Source organism: Oreochromis aureus, linkage group 16 (genome assembly GCF_013358895.1).
Source record: "Oreochromis aureus strain Israel breed Guangdong linkage group 16, ZZ_aureus, whole genome shotgun sequence".
Classification (NCBI taxonomy): Eukaryota; Metazoa; Chordata; class Actinopteri; order Cichliformes; family Cichlidae; genus Oreochromis; species Oreochromis aureus.
The window spans coordinates 15,414,476-15,430,385 of record NC_052957.1 but is presented as its reverse complement, the minus strand read 5'-3'; the positions used below and the strand labels follow the sequence as shown (position 1 = coordinate 15,430,385).

Sequence of the window (15,910 nt, the reverse complement as noted above, 5' to 3'; positions counted from 1 at the left end):
TCAGTGTGGTGCAGTGTATATATGCAACACTCTGTGAACAACAGCCATCACTTTAGGGACAGTTTACAGCAGCTTCACCTTTGGATTACCTGACAGGTGCTGCACAAACTAAATTTAACTGACTCATCAATGCTTATTCCAAACAGTGTGTTTGTAATTAAGTTCAGACTTTCTCTTTTCCACAGTTATGGTGGATGACAGCATAAGATCCAGACAGAAAAGGAGGGCACGGGGGCTGAGTAATCACCGAGAGCATGTCATTAAAGCTCTGAGCTGTACTTCACGCTGAGAAATGTTCCATCACTTTTGAAATTTGGTGAGTTCTGCTGGGCTGTAAATTTATGCAAAGTGCCTGCAGAAAGTCTGAGTATGACATCTGACTGACATTTACACCAATCTACCCACTTCTTCAAAACAGTAATGAATAAATAAACCCTTCAGGATGATAACTTGGTAATATTTCTCCCTTAGTGAGTTCTTACCTCATCTGTCATCAGTGTTGCAATAGATCTCCCAATCTCATGATACTGAGGCCCTCTACCCAAGGGACCCAGGAGAATAAATAGAAACCTAGAGGCAAAATCACATCATTTTAATTTGATTTGTCAAATCAAATGTGGCTGACTTCTTTCTGTGATCTCGAACTGGTGTAGGCACATCATATGGTAGTGACCTTGTGGCAATCGGGACTTCAGCCAGTCCGTTGAGCAAAACCGCCGGTGAAAGGCGGACAAACGCCACCACTGGCTTGTTCAGGAATTCCAGCTCGCCAACTAACACATTACAGGCTTCCGCTCCCGGTGGGATCTTCTTCATGAAATGAATGTCTATCTGAAAAAGACCCCAAAGAACAGTGCTTCATAATATCCTTCATGGTTAGCATAACATCCAAACAGGTCTCACAATAAGAATGGTTTAAAAATAGTGGCACCACATAGCATTTTTTGCATTTAAGTAATTATTTTTTACACCTTACCTTCACAATAAGCCCCGAATGTAAGATATTAAATGACATTCAGTCTAAATGCATTGAAATTGCCCGGGATTTACGTGTCACAGGACATAACAGTCAAATTAGTTGCAGGTGAGTGAATGAAATATTACAAAACAGTGTTAAAAAACAAATATTACTTTGATTTGTTGCATAATAACTCATAAGGCTAGGTTATTTTTCATTTCCAAGCAAATCAGATGCCTAATAGCGTATAAAACCTGCTCCTGATGATAAAAATAATCCTCTTTTAGTCACTTTATCCTTTGTTGTTGGTAGTTTGTTTTGTTTTTTTCAGATTTTTTTTTTAGTTTTTCTATATTACTGAGCAGTTGCTAGTGCCAGTGCAAATAATATGCACAACATAGACAGTATTGCATGTGCTGCAACCGTTCAGATACCAAACAAATTACCATTTCTATATGTGTTGACTTTCATAAATAGTGCAATATTGAGACTTTTACACCAGAAAAATAATTATTCTTTGTATTTAAAGTAAATTCACTGGGGCGATCGTGGCTCAAGAGTTGGGAGTTCGCCTTGTAATCGGAGGGTTGCCAGTTCGAGCCCCGGCTTGGACAGTCTCGGTCGTTGTGTCCTTGGGCAAGACACTTCACCCGTTGCCTACTGGTGGTGGTCAGAGGGCCTGGTGGCGCCAGTGTCCGGCAGCCTCGCCTCTGTCAGTGCGCCCCAGGGTGGCTGTGGCTACAATGTAGCTTGCCATCACCAGTGTGTGAATGGGTGGATATGTAAAGCGCTTTGGGGTCCTTAGGGACTAGTAAAGCGCTATATAAATACTGGCCATTTACCAGGACATTTAAATTATACCCTGCAGTTGGAAAACGTATGTGCATTATTTTATAAGAAAAATTCTAGTTTAATTCTTGTTTATTTATTTCAACCGTTATAAAAGCACAGCACATTTTATAACTGTCCCAGTGCACCGGGCAAAGCACACGAAGCAGTTCAGACACTGACCTAGACAACAGGCTAAACTCATATACATTATGCAAACGGTTTCAGTGAGGATTTTGTTTCTGACATTGCTGTGTGTGGTTGTGGTTATTATCTGTGGTGACAGTCTTTTTTTGATACTTAACAGGGTTATAATCCTAATCCCTTACTAGATGACCTTTCCATTAAAATGCCAACAATGACACACAATAAAATAATAGTCTGCTCAGAGTCTGGTATGACACACTCTTTTTCTCATATCTGATAGTGTTATTTTTATGCTTATATTCACACTGGATTTCCATGAAGTATCTTTTTATTGTTATTTTTATTGTCATTGTTATATGCAATTACTATTTCAAGCATTAAATACATTTATGATGCAAACATTTTACTGGCACACTAATGCATGGTTTATTGTTTTATATGTTGAGTAGTCTACATATGAAAATGTATAATATTTTAAAGAATTAGCATTTTTAATATAAATTTAATGTATATAGCATACATAGAGCAATATATAAACCTTTTAGTCTTTTGCACATATACTACACACACTATGCCTGCACCTGTATAAACTGTGTACCATACCTTGCTGAAGTCCACAGAGCTGTTATCTCTACTGATGTCCCCTTTGCCGTCTTGAACTGCTAACTGAGACTGGGAGGCGGTCAGCTGACCTGAACAGTCCAGACCAGATATTTAATTAGCTCAAAATACACATGAATTAATTTTATGTACAAGCGTCATGTTTTTCTTTTCTTTTTTAAACAATAATAAGTGGGAAAAAAACAGAAACTAACAATTTGTATTATCTTTATTAGCTATGCCTGGTAACTAACCGTCACCATGTCACAAAGGCATTTAAACAACGACCAGATACCAGGGGGCCCAAAGTGAAAACCAGAAAATATCCTCCACACCATTATACCACCAACAGCAGCGATTTTTGAACCACTGATAAAAAGCAGGATGGAGCTATGCTTTCATATTGTTCATGTCAAATTCTCCCTCTGCCATCTGTATGTCACAGCAGAGGTCACAACTCCTCAGAGCAGCCCATTTTTCCAGTCTTCTATTGTCACATTTTGGTGAGTATGCGTGAATTCTAGCCCTACTTTCCTGTTTTTAGTTAACAGGAGTAGCAATCAATGTGGTTTTCTGCTGCAGCAGTTTATGTGCTTCAAGAACTGACATATTTTGTATTCAGACATGCTCTTCTGCATACCCTGGTTGTAACAAGTGATCAGTTGACTTACTGTTGCCTTCATAGCAGCTCAGAGCAGCTCGACAAGAAGACAGGATATGGATATTTTCTCTCTTTCACACTCTGTAAACCCGTTAGATATTTGTGTGGGAAAATCCCAGTACATCAGCAGTTTCAGACACACTCAGACCAGCCCATCTGGTATCAACCTTATTATTGCCACATTCAAAGTCACTTAATTCGTCTTTCTCTCTCATTCTGATGCTTGTTTTGAACTTCAACATATCGATCAGGTCTGTTGCTGCCACATGTTAACAAAAACCTGAACAGCTAATGATGTGACCATCTGAGTTTATACTTTAACTGAAAACATGAACACATAAACTTAGTAAATGATGAAGTATTTGAATGCAAATGTTAATTATTCAATAAATTGTTAAAAACTGAATTACTTCAGTTTTATTGTTCAGTTGGATATCTATTAATGAATTGCTTTGTAACTAGTTTCATTACACTCCATGGTCACCTGCACTCAGTAGCTGATTAATTTCATTAAATAAAGGCAAAGGAGGATGATCACACAGAGATGAGTACAACTTTCTGGAGCAATTATTGATTTAAAAAATGAATTTCAGCAGTGTTGCTGTCTAAAAAAAATCCTTGCTCATCAACGTGATCACTGCCAAGCTGCCTGACAGGTTTGGCCTAATTTCTGTATTCATTAAACAGCAGGGTCAAAAAATTAACACTAATTATAGTGTCTAATACACTCACAATACATGACGTGGAGTTTATCTCAGATTGTTGCTTTAAAACAGCCTGTTAAAATAAAACAACACCAAGAACACCCTCAAATGAGAAAATCTTTGAACAAACAGTTTGGTTTGTTCTGTAACTAATTTTGTGATATGGGATTCTGGCAAACCTTAAGCTTATAAAATGTAGCTGGCAAAGATACTGGAAAATAGAGCTTCCAGTTACTAAATTCAGCCCAAAATTCAGTCAAATAGTTTTTCCACCATGAAGACCAATATTAACATTTTTTATACAGCCTATTAAACGTTTTCTTTTCAATTTTCTCTTTAACTTAACTGTTTCTGTCTACCAAAATTATCTATTTTGAGTTGCCAGTCACGAGAGTTGCCAACATAAATCACAAGAAGCCTCTCTGCAATGTGTTTTTTGAGTAAAAGCTAGTAAAGGGGCAAGGGCATAGTGTATAAACCAGCACCTGTTCACTTGAGTGGGGCTGTGGCAGGTGGGTGGGCAGATTGTGGACAGAATGAGGAATGAGCAAAAGATGGAAATATGCACAAGTTAAGACCATATGTATTAAAGACACATACACATATTGCACATTCACAAATTATACACACTAGAACACTTCCAACAGTTGGTATAAAGCAACATGTTGTGACCACTTTAACTAAAGAGTGATTCTTTCTTTTTAGAATATTATTTTATAGGAGACAGTCTCTCAGGTTTTCTCACCATTTTTATCCAGATGAAGCTCAGATGTTTTCCGGCCAATGTCGGCGATGGATCGTACAAGTGGCAGGCGATTAGCTAGCTTCTTCTGGTTCTGGTGATGGTGCTGCTTCAGTAGTGTTTCACGCACTTTCTTTCTGAGCTCATCCCCCAGTGGTGAGTACAAGTCCTGGTGGTCTAAGACCATGTCTGAAATAGACAAACGCAAGCTGATGCATTCAGTTTCTTACACTTAAATCTTGAGCAACTGATTAAAAAACCCATATTTATACATTGAAAATAGTTACAAATTTTCCCAAAAAGAAAAATTTCTTAAAAACAGAATTCAAGTCATTACCTGCAATCTCTTCAATGGTGCTTGCCCTCATATCGAGCAGCACGGTGCTGTTGATAATGCAACAGCGCAGCTCAAACAAACTGTGAAGAGACAGCGTTGCTACGTAGGGCTTGCTCCATCGTTCCCCTCCATCCTCAACATCCTCCTCAAACTTCAGCCACCTGCAACAGGAATTTGAGTTCCTGTCAGGAGAGGCCAACAGACCACAAACTGGCAGGCCATCTGTTCTAGCTGCAGTAACAACACTTATTCATTCTAGGTCCCTCTCTGCTCACGTATAAGTCATATATTTCTCTCAAAAATACACTTTTTTAGTCTCCTTCTTTACTGCTTTTCTTCAGTGTATATCTCTTTAAATAACATGTCAGATTTACCGTGTGAACAGAGATCTATAATCTTTGATACATAAAGGAAAAGACATCTTAACATCAACAACCATTACAGGCATAAATTAATTTATAAATGTGCCAACAATTACAACTTTGAATTGAAATTACTTAATTTAATGGAAACAAAAATAGATAATGGAACCATGTTGACAGTACCTGGCACTTTCCCTCCACTCTGAATCCTGTCCTTCCCTCACACAGATCTCATCCATCTCTGTGAAGAGATCATGAGGAATGTGCTCCTCATCATCATCTTCTGCACCCAGCAAGAACTGCACTCTCTGGGACGGAGTATCTAGAAACGCAGTGGATTCAAATGATTGGTATAAACTGAGATTAGCTGTACCCAAGATCCTATGGTTATTACAAAGTAATAAATGAGAGCAGAGATAGATAGATAGAGTTTTATTCCAGTGCTTTAAAACAATAAAGTGTGTACCATAAATCGGAGACTCTCTACCCTCCACCAAAGTGCGGACTCGCTCCTTGCTTCGCCTCCTGCTGTACTTGTTTCCATGGTGGCGGTGCCGGCGATGGCTGCGGTGTCTGGTACTGCCCAAAGGGACGTGGACCCCAATGTAGAGAGTCCTGTGACCTGGGGACAAACATGATTAAAGACAATAAAATACACTCACTGTGCCTGGGTGAAATGCTACTTCTGTGTGTTAATCCATTCATCCTGCGTATTTTTATTTTATTCGAACGCATGGCTCAGACAGATAAGATGTAATCACGTAATGGCTACTGCCGCCAGACCATACTGAGCATTAACTCGGGGTCAGCAAGGGGCAACTTCCAAGCCTGAAAAATGAAAAATGAAGCACCAAAAAGGCCAATGGCGACTTGTGGCTTCCATCCTAAATAGTCTAACTTGAGAGAATTTAAAAGCATGTTTACAGTCTGATGTTTTGATCTATAATTTCCTCATCCAAAACACTTGTATGGTGGTAGATTTTTTCTTTCTTTCTTTTTCATAACTTATTGTCAGGGGCCCTGCAGCTTTAAAGTCACTAAAGTCACGTTGCCGACATGTTTGTGGTGTTTGTGCTTTTTAATAGAATCATCTGACAATAACTTGGACTGCTGCGTGACACGAACCAAGAAGTTTGTGCTTCACTTCTAGTTGCATTTTATCATTCCTTTATTTACCATTAATTAGCAGATATCTGTAACTGTGCATGTTTGGTGTCAATATTATAAATACAGCAACAGAGTAAGTAGGGAAAAAAACTGTTTTTGGTGTCAGTGCATAATTTTTTTGTCTATCAGGAATATTGGGGAGAGCATTGGGATGGGACTTAAGGTTCTAATCATAGAAATGAATGAAGTTCTTAAAAATAATATAAGTTGATAATAATCCACAATTGTCTTCAGGGGCCCGGGGATGCACCAAAATAACTCCAAAAGAGGAGCCATGTCTGCTGTTTGGACGTTTTTCAGTTTTGTGCTTCTGTGCTGGACTTTTACTGCAGGTGGGACTCAGGCAGTTTCTGCACACACACACACACATACGCAGTGAAACGGGTGAAGATTTTAAGGCTAATAGGTGTTTTCCTATCAACAGCAAAATGTATGCCACAAAGTTTAAAAGAAGTCACAGTTTAATTTGCTTCAAAGTTGCACTTTGCTATTCTAATGTGGAATTATTAACATTAACAAGCCAAAGCTGGCTTTAAAAAAAACAATGACAAATAGAGAGTCTGTTAAGGACTGTTAAGTCCATAGTCCTGTGTCAAATATGAAATTTATGTTAACAGAGCCTAACATTGTCATGGTCCTGGGACTTCTGACCCGGGGGGTTTCAGTGCTGTGTGTTTTTGGGGGGGCATTCTGTATTCTGTTAAGTCCATTTGTTATTCTAAGGGTTTATTGTAGGGTTCCTAGGCTATACTGTTTGGTACTGTTTATTAGATTTCCCCTCATGTCTTTACCCCCTGTGTCTCCCTCTGTGTGTCTGTGTTTATTTAGTTGTGTGAGTCCTTGTGCCTTGTTTCCCCTCCTTGTGTTCATGTTTCCCCAGCCCGTCATGTCTGTGTACTCCCTCGTGTTCCCTCGCTCCCTCTCGTCCGCCTCTCCTCCTCTCCCGCATCATGTTTCCTGTTTTATTGTGAAGGTCCCATGTTTTCATGTTCATTCTGTTCAGTCTAGCTTCTCCTGTCTCGTTATGATTATTCGTGTCAGCTGTGTTCCCGTGTGCTCCCACGTCCCTCTTTATCTTTCTGTGTATTTATGTCAGAGTCTCCCTCAGTGCTGTGTCGCGTCCTGCCTCATAGACTCTCTCTGTGTTTCCTGTGTGAATTAGTATTTCCCAGTTTAGTTTTGTATTGTTGTGTATCGCCTTTTTCCCACTCAGCAAATAAAGCTGTATTTTGAGTTTAAGCCCCGTTTCCAAGAGTTTGCTTTGGGGTCCTTCTCCTGCCTGCACACAGCCAGTTTGACTACCAGAATGTCTTATTAAAAAAATGTTCGGTTACACTTCCCAGCACAACCAGACGCACTTCCACAGATTGGACACGATCGCTACATTGGTGTAAAACTGTTATCAGCAGTGTCTGTTTGTGTTTAACAATTTTAAAAAAGAAACTGTGGTTTGAGAAGATTATTTTGCTTTGACCTTTTGCTCAAACATTTAGTCATCAGATACTTAACAGCAGATAGTTCTTTTCATCCGCAGATTGCAGAAAAAGCCACGATAATCCAGTGACACTTAAATGGAAAAGCCTTCTTTATATGATGTATTATTAATCATCATTTCAGCCCAGTTCATCATGATCTCTTCAGGCGCCTGCAGATTTCTGTGTAACTATTATGTAATGCGCTAATGTCATACTTGGTACATAAAAACGTTACCTAACTCGACAAGCAGTTAAGTCATTAATGATACATGAACCAGAATGAATCTGTGTTTAAATTAGCTTAAACAGAGTTGTGAATATTAAAGCAAGTATACTGTATGCCTGTTACTTCTTATTTCTTCTGTTTACTTTGTCTGAATAGTTTTTAGTATATTTTTAATATATATTTTTTCCAGGTCTACTGGAAAAATGTATTCCTTTTACTCCTTAATGACAGATGGGAAGGTACCGACTGTTTGCTCCTCCTGTAACATGCCAGCATGCCCTGATCATAGCAGGAGGCAAATTGAGTGCTAGAACTGAATCTTGTGTGTGATTAGCTTCACCTGTTTTTAGTAGTTGCTAGTATCTGTATAACTGCAGTAAGATTTTGGTTTGCATTGAGTCGAGGCGTGGAGGGTTAAAGGTTTGGTGGCCTCAGGATCTGGTTCTGTTGACTTCAATGAGTGATGACTTCCAGCTTGCACTGGCGTGATTTGAAGCTGGGTGTGAAGCAGATGGGATGAGAATTAGCACCTAAGTCAATGTCTGAGGCAATGATTCTCAGTTGGAAAAGGGTGGAGTGCCCATTTCAAGTTAGTCAAACAATAATGTGGACTGTACTTTGGATAAAAGCTGCAGGTTTTGCCTTTTTCACTTTCATTTTGTAAAATGCACAAATTAATTGTAACTTTGCAAAACAATAACAAAAAAAAAATACAAAAAATTATTTAAATGGCATTAATTATATAACTGAGAATACGTTAAGATAAAATGTTTTGCTGTCGTTATTATTATTTTGTTAATATATTTGTTTCTTACAGTTAATTATCAGGGTCCACAGGGAGCATGAGGTAGTATGAGAGTCTTCAAAATCAGTTAAATGTATTTCTATAACTTTCTGACTTTGTGTTATATGTTTTCTTGCAGTTACCCTGTAATGAAGTAATACCTGATGATACTGGGCCCTCTGTGAATCTGTTGATTCATGTCTGCTTTCTTTTTTATCTTTTAAATGCTAAATGCTAACCAAGCCTGGGTGGTAGCAGGTTATATAATCAGATTTCAAACCAGACAGGATTATATAATCAGATTATTTTTAAGTAATAATAAGCCCTTCTTAGATTTGAGAAAAAAAATGTGCATGAAAATTATAAATACACTGTCAAAGATTATTCAGTTACATGATGGAAACAATTTGCCAGGTTGCCAATTTTCTTAGTTATACAAAGGAAGAAGAAACAAGGATTACATTAAAATAATAATAATCATGAGAATTTAATAAAACAAACAATAAAACTGTAACAAATTGATGGAACAGCTTTTATGGTTGGTGGATTTGTAATACTCTAGTATGTAAAATGCACATTAATTCCACTGGTGAAATCTGATGACTATGAATATTGTGACCTGATCCATTTTAGTATACGGTGCAATATACTGCATTATTTATTTTGTGATAAAATTACAACAGTACATTTAAAGTAATCCAATGATTGTACTGTACAGTATAAGTACAGTACTGCCTACAGCTACACCTTTTCTTTATATTTTGCTGTGAAAATATAAAGAAATATAGTGACTTATTGTACCATGTAACCATAAATGGACGGTATATAAAACTTAAACAGAATTTTGTTTCTAACAAGCTTGAAGGTCAATCATTTTACAGCCACCTTTGTTGTATTTTATTTAAATAGTCTCCAGGAATAGTTCTTCAGGCTACCTGTAGGTCAAATGCATTTTTATAGCACATTTTATTTTTTTTTAAAGTAGATGAAATCCAATATATATACAAGATAATACATTAAAATAAAAATAAGATTTACATGTGGGTGCCAGTTTAGCTCAGTGGGTGAGCAGGTTGCATGCTATGTGTCTGGAGGACAGCTGCAGGGAGTCATGTCCAACCAGTGGCCCTTGGTTGTGTGTCTTTCCCCAGAGTCCTGTCTATTTTCACTGCTACACTATCCAATAAAGGCACATAAATGTGTCTGAGCAGTGCAGATGTGTAGTGTAGTGGTCGATGACTGATGGTGTTCCACTGTGTTTTTCTATCCAGGTATGCTTTTACTGTACTGACAGTGCGTTTGAGATCGTTTTCATGCTGAAAAATTGGCTGTTGTTAATTAGAAGATTTCCCGATGGCGCTGCATGGTGGCTCAAAGTCTGACAGTACTTTTATGCATTTATAATTTCAGCATTTCAGCAAGATCCCCAACTCAACTGGCTGAAAATGTAGCTCTAAACTTTGAGAGTACCTTCAACATGTTTTACACTGATTTTCAGACCGATTCTTGGCTAGGTTATCATTTCTCACTTTTTTCTGCCTGTTTCTCTTCCTTAGGAATGGATTCTTCGCAGCTACCCTTCCAGTGAGACCAACATTAAATGGACCAACTGAAGGGCCAGATCAGTCTCTGAGGTCTGGTGTCGGTCTTTGCTGGATTTTTTTGGTCATGACTCTCAGATACTGCTGTAGATCATTTTTAGGCATCTCCCTGTTGTCTACCATTTCTCCAGTTTATTCAAATTTTCTAAAGAAACACTGCACACTATCCCAAGTTTTTTTTATGTTTTACAGTTTTTTATGGCTTTTGGGGAATCATCTTCTTGGTGCAAAAACACTATTTTATATGTCAAACTATGTTATCTTTGGCACTTTTTATAGATTCAACTGAAGAAATTTAAACAACTGATTTGTTTTTGTGACAGGCTGTAGTAACAAAATGCCTAAAGATACTATTTCAAACTGGTTCTTTACTAAGTTGTCTATTATGTGTAGACACAACATTCACCCCCAGAGTTAGGTACCTATTTTACTTAGGTTCCTTTTTTAAGGTTTCTGAAAATTGTCAGGCATAAGCACTGAAATAAGTGTAAATGCAGTAAATGTTGTATCTCCTTGTGGAGAGAGGTATAAAACAGCAATCATGGAGAGCGAGACAGTAGAGGAGAGAAAGAGATAGAGAGAGTCTGTGTTTGTACTCGACTCAGCCCACTCAGTTCACTGCAGAACAACACAGGGTTGCATGTATATACAGTGTTCTCTGGAATGACTGTTGAAGCTATTCCAAGATGCTACATATATGAAGAATACAAGTAATCAATTAAGCTAGTCTGTTACGAATATTGTTGTTCTGAAGCACTTTACAGTAACATCAAACTGTTTTTTGGTTAGGTTTATTTTTGATTTTATATTCCACTTTGGTTTCATAGAAATGTATAGTTGAAGAAATAGTGTAATTTTTTTACTATTATTTATATATTGAAAAAATACTTCTACATTAAGTATTTATGTGCTGTTTTAACATAAAACACACAAATAAAAGAGAGTACCCCTGTTTACCTATATATATATATGTCAAAAATCACTGTGATAGTGTGCAAAACAAAAATAGATTTTTAAACTCCAACCTGCTACTTGTAATTTCACTAATTTCACTTTCACAGAAAAGAGAATCTGTAACGTTTTTATCATCCGTTTCTGCAGATGTAGATGGTGCTTGCTCCTGGCCTTTAGTTGCCCAGAGATCCCACAGTTTTTGTCTTTGTTTCGATTGTCCGTGTTTTTGGGCGATTATGAAATTTCTGATGCAAACTCAGCTCACCCACAGTTTCTGCCTCCCACTCTGCTCTTATCTTTTAACTGTAAAAAAGCTGTCAAGAGGAAAGCAGCAGTTGGGAGGACAGAGTAGGCGGTCTCAGCTGCAGCAGCCTTTTCACTCTTTGACACTTTTAGTATTTCCCAGCACATTGTGTCCGTCCGCGTACCTTCAAGATCTTCTTGCTCAAAGTTGGTTCTCTGCTCGGACCGCGTTCCCCCTCTGTCCACCACCGCTTCATCGTCATTTCTCTGTTAGACACACAAATGCATGCACAAACACAAATTCAGCATTATGAACATCATTCTAAAGCACACTCATACAGCTGGAAGAAACATCATCCTGCAATATACCGGCGTATCCCAACTCAACATAGCATGAAATAAAATGTTTGTTGACTTGGTGCTCCCTTGCAGAACACTATGAACAAACACATTATCCAACTGAACGGTGCAGCTGCCATGGAAACTAATTGCACTTTTTATCTTGGAAAGGAAAGAGTATGATCTTAGTCCAAACAGAAAGCTTTTCACAATGCGAACAATAATTTACCCACCCACAAAGAAAGTTTTACTTCTGTTCAAGATGTCTCCTTTGTGGTGACTTGGAACTGAGTTCAAAAGGAGAATCACTGTTTGATTTAATTTGATCAAGTACGCATTCCTCCTAACTGGTTGTTTATGTTAACTAAGCACATTACAGTTCATAGTTTATCCGTTGTTCAATGTCTTATAACAATACGTCGCGCATTCCAAATAAATTACCCTCTCTTTGTTAAGATATTATAGTTGCTTTTTTAATTGCAGCAAGAACAGTTTTATGACTAGATACAAATTTAAACCCCGAGTCCTGCAATAACAATTACAAATGAGGAGGTTAGGGTAACTTAAGGACTGCTCAAAAATTAAATTATGCTTAATTACACTTTTAGTCTTCTACCTTACTAAAGTAGCTTTACATAGTTCAGTGTTGACCCTCAGTTCATCCTATGCCTCAATCAAGCTACACTCTCCCTCACCTTTCCCTTTAATCCGGCTTTTCTTGTAATTGGCTGCCACTTGAAAATTTAAGGCTTGAACAGCAGATGGGTGGGGATGTTCCTGCCATAGCTGAGTGCTTCAGATGATCGTTTTAGGAATAAGGCCTCTTACTGACATCATACAGAGTTAAAAGTAAACAAACAATGCTGCAGCTGAGCATTAAGAGCAGTCTGAAACCCAAGAATTTGCCTCGCTGTGATTACTCAAATATCCATTATTATTTCGAACTTTTAATATGAGCAAAAACCTTAGCAACAATTTAAATGTTAAAATTATGAAAGAAAGCACAAAATAGCATAATAAGACCCTTTCAAGACTGAGCATTTCCTACATCCTCCTGTCTTATAAACCTGCAGGTTTAAAACCATTCATACTGGACATGGATTTAGATGATTAGATTCAGATCTCAGAGAAAACCGGCAGTCTGTGGTGTGAAAGCTTATGTAATACTTGTGAAAGATAATGGAAGTGAGGAGGTGGTAAAAGGGATTCAGAAAAACCTTCAAAAATCATTATTTGTCATTTGAGAACAGATAGAAATCCAGTGCTTTTATCTTTTCTTTAAAAAAGATTATTTGAATTTGTATTTATAAAAAATTCAAAGCTCTGAAAGATTACACAGATGAACTCTGACTAAAAACACCAACAGCATGAGCACTTACAGCTGAACTCTGTGTGCTCATCTGATGGATGCATAACCACGGTACAACATAAACAACCGGTGTGGACAGGGCACAGAAAGGACAAATTTGCTGTAGAGTAGGCTGAGGTCATCGACCACAACAAAACACAAAGCCCTCTCCCTCCAGCTTCATGGTGGGTGGAGAGATAAAATGGTATTTCAGTCCCTGTGCTTCATGCAGATTTGTACAGAAAGTTGGATGAGAGCACACATATTTCCTGACATGTGTCAGTGTGCCAAACAAACTAAATACATACACAAATCTGTGAAGTATTGTAAGGAATCTTAAAAAAATGAATTTTGCTTTTTCTTGGCATGAGTAAATTAAAAGATTGCTACATTTCTCAAACTCATTCATCCAAAAACTACAACAAGAATAGGTTTCTTAACAAAAATACCAGAATCAATAGAGGCATGTAACAGGTAACCAATGTCTACAACTGCCCCAAAAACTCAATAATTATTGTGTTTATAAGCATAAAGGCCAAAGTTTAGCACAAAGGTTTATTTGCAGGTTATTCATTCAATGGGCTTAGACACATTAAACCAAATTTTTAAATAGCAGATTTCTTTAAATTATTTTTTTGATTGAAGCACTAAAAAAAGAATACATGTATACATAAAATAATGAGGAATGCCACAATTTCACTGCCATTCATGGATCTGGGAAATCTGTGACCTCTCTAAATGAAGCTGATATTCAAATATGCTGACTTATCAGAACTGGGCACTTTGCTACGTTGGTGTTTCTTAGTCCTGTCACAGTATTGACCACAATATTGAAACTCCTTTACATGCTTTGAATCTCTTGATTTAAAAAAACTACCAATATTAACATCGTCAATATTTTTGTCTTGAAAGCTTAATACCAGCTTTTTCCGTGAGCCATCTTAACCTCCAGTAGACCGTCGGAGCATTACGATAATGAAGGGCACTGCTGTTTACAGCTGCAGTGCCACATGGGCATGCCAAGCCACAAGGCTGATGCTGTTAATCTGTCTACAAATGCACAGCTACGGACAAACATCCTGCTCAGATTAAAAGCCAGCATTTATTACTAAAACACCAGCCACATTAGTCTGTGAGATGGTATTAATGTGCATCATGTTAATGGTAAATGGCAATATATGTTATTCATTGTAGGAATATTGTGTACACTGAAGCAGTGCACTATGGTGTGTCTATAACCTCTATTTTGTGTGGTTTGTATGGGTTTACTGACTGAAAAGGTGCTAAACTATAAACACAAAAACCACTGATATACTGTTGTCACCCTTTAAGGAAGCTGGGCTCACATGAGCAAAAGATCTGATCAATAAATAATGTGTCAATGTTACAATCTGAAGTTTTAAAGGTGGCTATTTGAGCTTGCTTTGTTTCTTATGTGAAGCACCTTGTAAAATAAGTTTAAAAAGTCCTATATAACTAAAGGTTATTATTCATATTATTACTATTGTTATCACTTCAATTTCAGTTCTAAACAGACTGGTTCCTATAAGCACATTTTACACCTGAAGTATTTAGCTCTTTAGAACAGATGCAAATATTTAAAAAAAAAAAAAAAAAAAAAAAAAAAACTAGTTACAATGTTGTATAGTAGTCTGATTACTTTCCAGAAACCACACCCAATGCAGGCACAAAGACAGCTACTCTTAAGACTAATGATCAGCATCCACCCAGTAAAATCATGTTAAAGGCTGCTGGCACACCACACAGCTGAAGTGATATCACAGGATGTGGCACATACTTGGATCTGATCCCTACAGATGGCTGTGGCAATTTTGAATCCATCAGTGGCAGCGATATCATTAACCGCACAGGCTTTCATGTGGCACAAAATGTACTGTAATCCTTAAATGTTTCTGCTTCGAACTTCAACATCCTGTAAGAGGACACATTAGCGCCAAATCACTTTTTAACCAGAGCTGCTACGTAAGGTGTTTTGCAGCTCTGACCCCTCATTTTGGCAGACTTTAGGTCTGCATCCATCCCCCAGCTGCAAAAAATGTTGCACTTGCCAGTTTTTAATCAGGCTTTTCCACTGATTCTGGACACGCTGAGAAATCTCTTCGCTAACCAAACACTTTTTTCCCCTGTTAAACACTCAGCAAACTTGGGTTTTCACCAGAGAGAAACTTCACATCAATAAAACAGTTCACATCATCAACATAAATGCCTGGCGTCATGAGCTGTAGCCTACCTGATCATTGAAAAACCAAGGTGCCTGTTCGTTTTCAGACTGCATGAGCTCTCCCTTAGTGTCCTCTGCTATTTAATCAGTAGTGACTGAATGAAAGACAGTGTAGAAGCCGAGCTCCTGCTGCCCAGCTTCACACCATGCCTGGTAAATGCTGATGCCCTTCTGCTGTGTCAAACAACTGTA

At 37.9% G+C, this 15,910-nt stretch overlaps 1 protein-coding gene across 1 annotated transcript in view; it reads right to left on the bottom strand.

The window, feature by feature from the left end:
* Nucleotides 1–15,910, bottom strand: part of LOC116322929 (sodium-driven chloride bicarbonate exchanger-like) — a 38,210-nt gene that overhangs the window by 10,765 nt on the left and 11,535 nt on the right. Inside the window, exons 8-16 of the mRNA XM_039600359.1 lie at nt 15,728–15,792; nt 11,975–12,056; nt 5,806–5,961; nt 5,523–5,661; nt 4,978–5,138; nt 4,644–4,829; nt 2,537–2,625; nt 674–831; nt 483–570 (exon numbers count right to left, since the gene is read on the bottom strand). Of these exons, the coding sequence (XP_039456293.1) occupies nt 483–570; nt 674–831; nt 2,537–2,625; nt 4,644–4,829; nt 4,978–5,138; nt 5,523–5,661; nt 5,806–5,961; nt 11,975–12,056; nt 15,728–15,792 (1,124 nt within the window). The remainder of the gene's footprint in view (nt 1–482; nt 571–673; nt 832–2,536; nt 2,626–4,643; nt 4,830–4,977; nt 5,139–5,522; nt 5,662–5,805; nt 5,962–11,974; nt 12,057–15,727; nt 15,793–15,910) is intronic.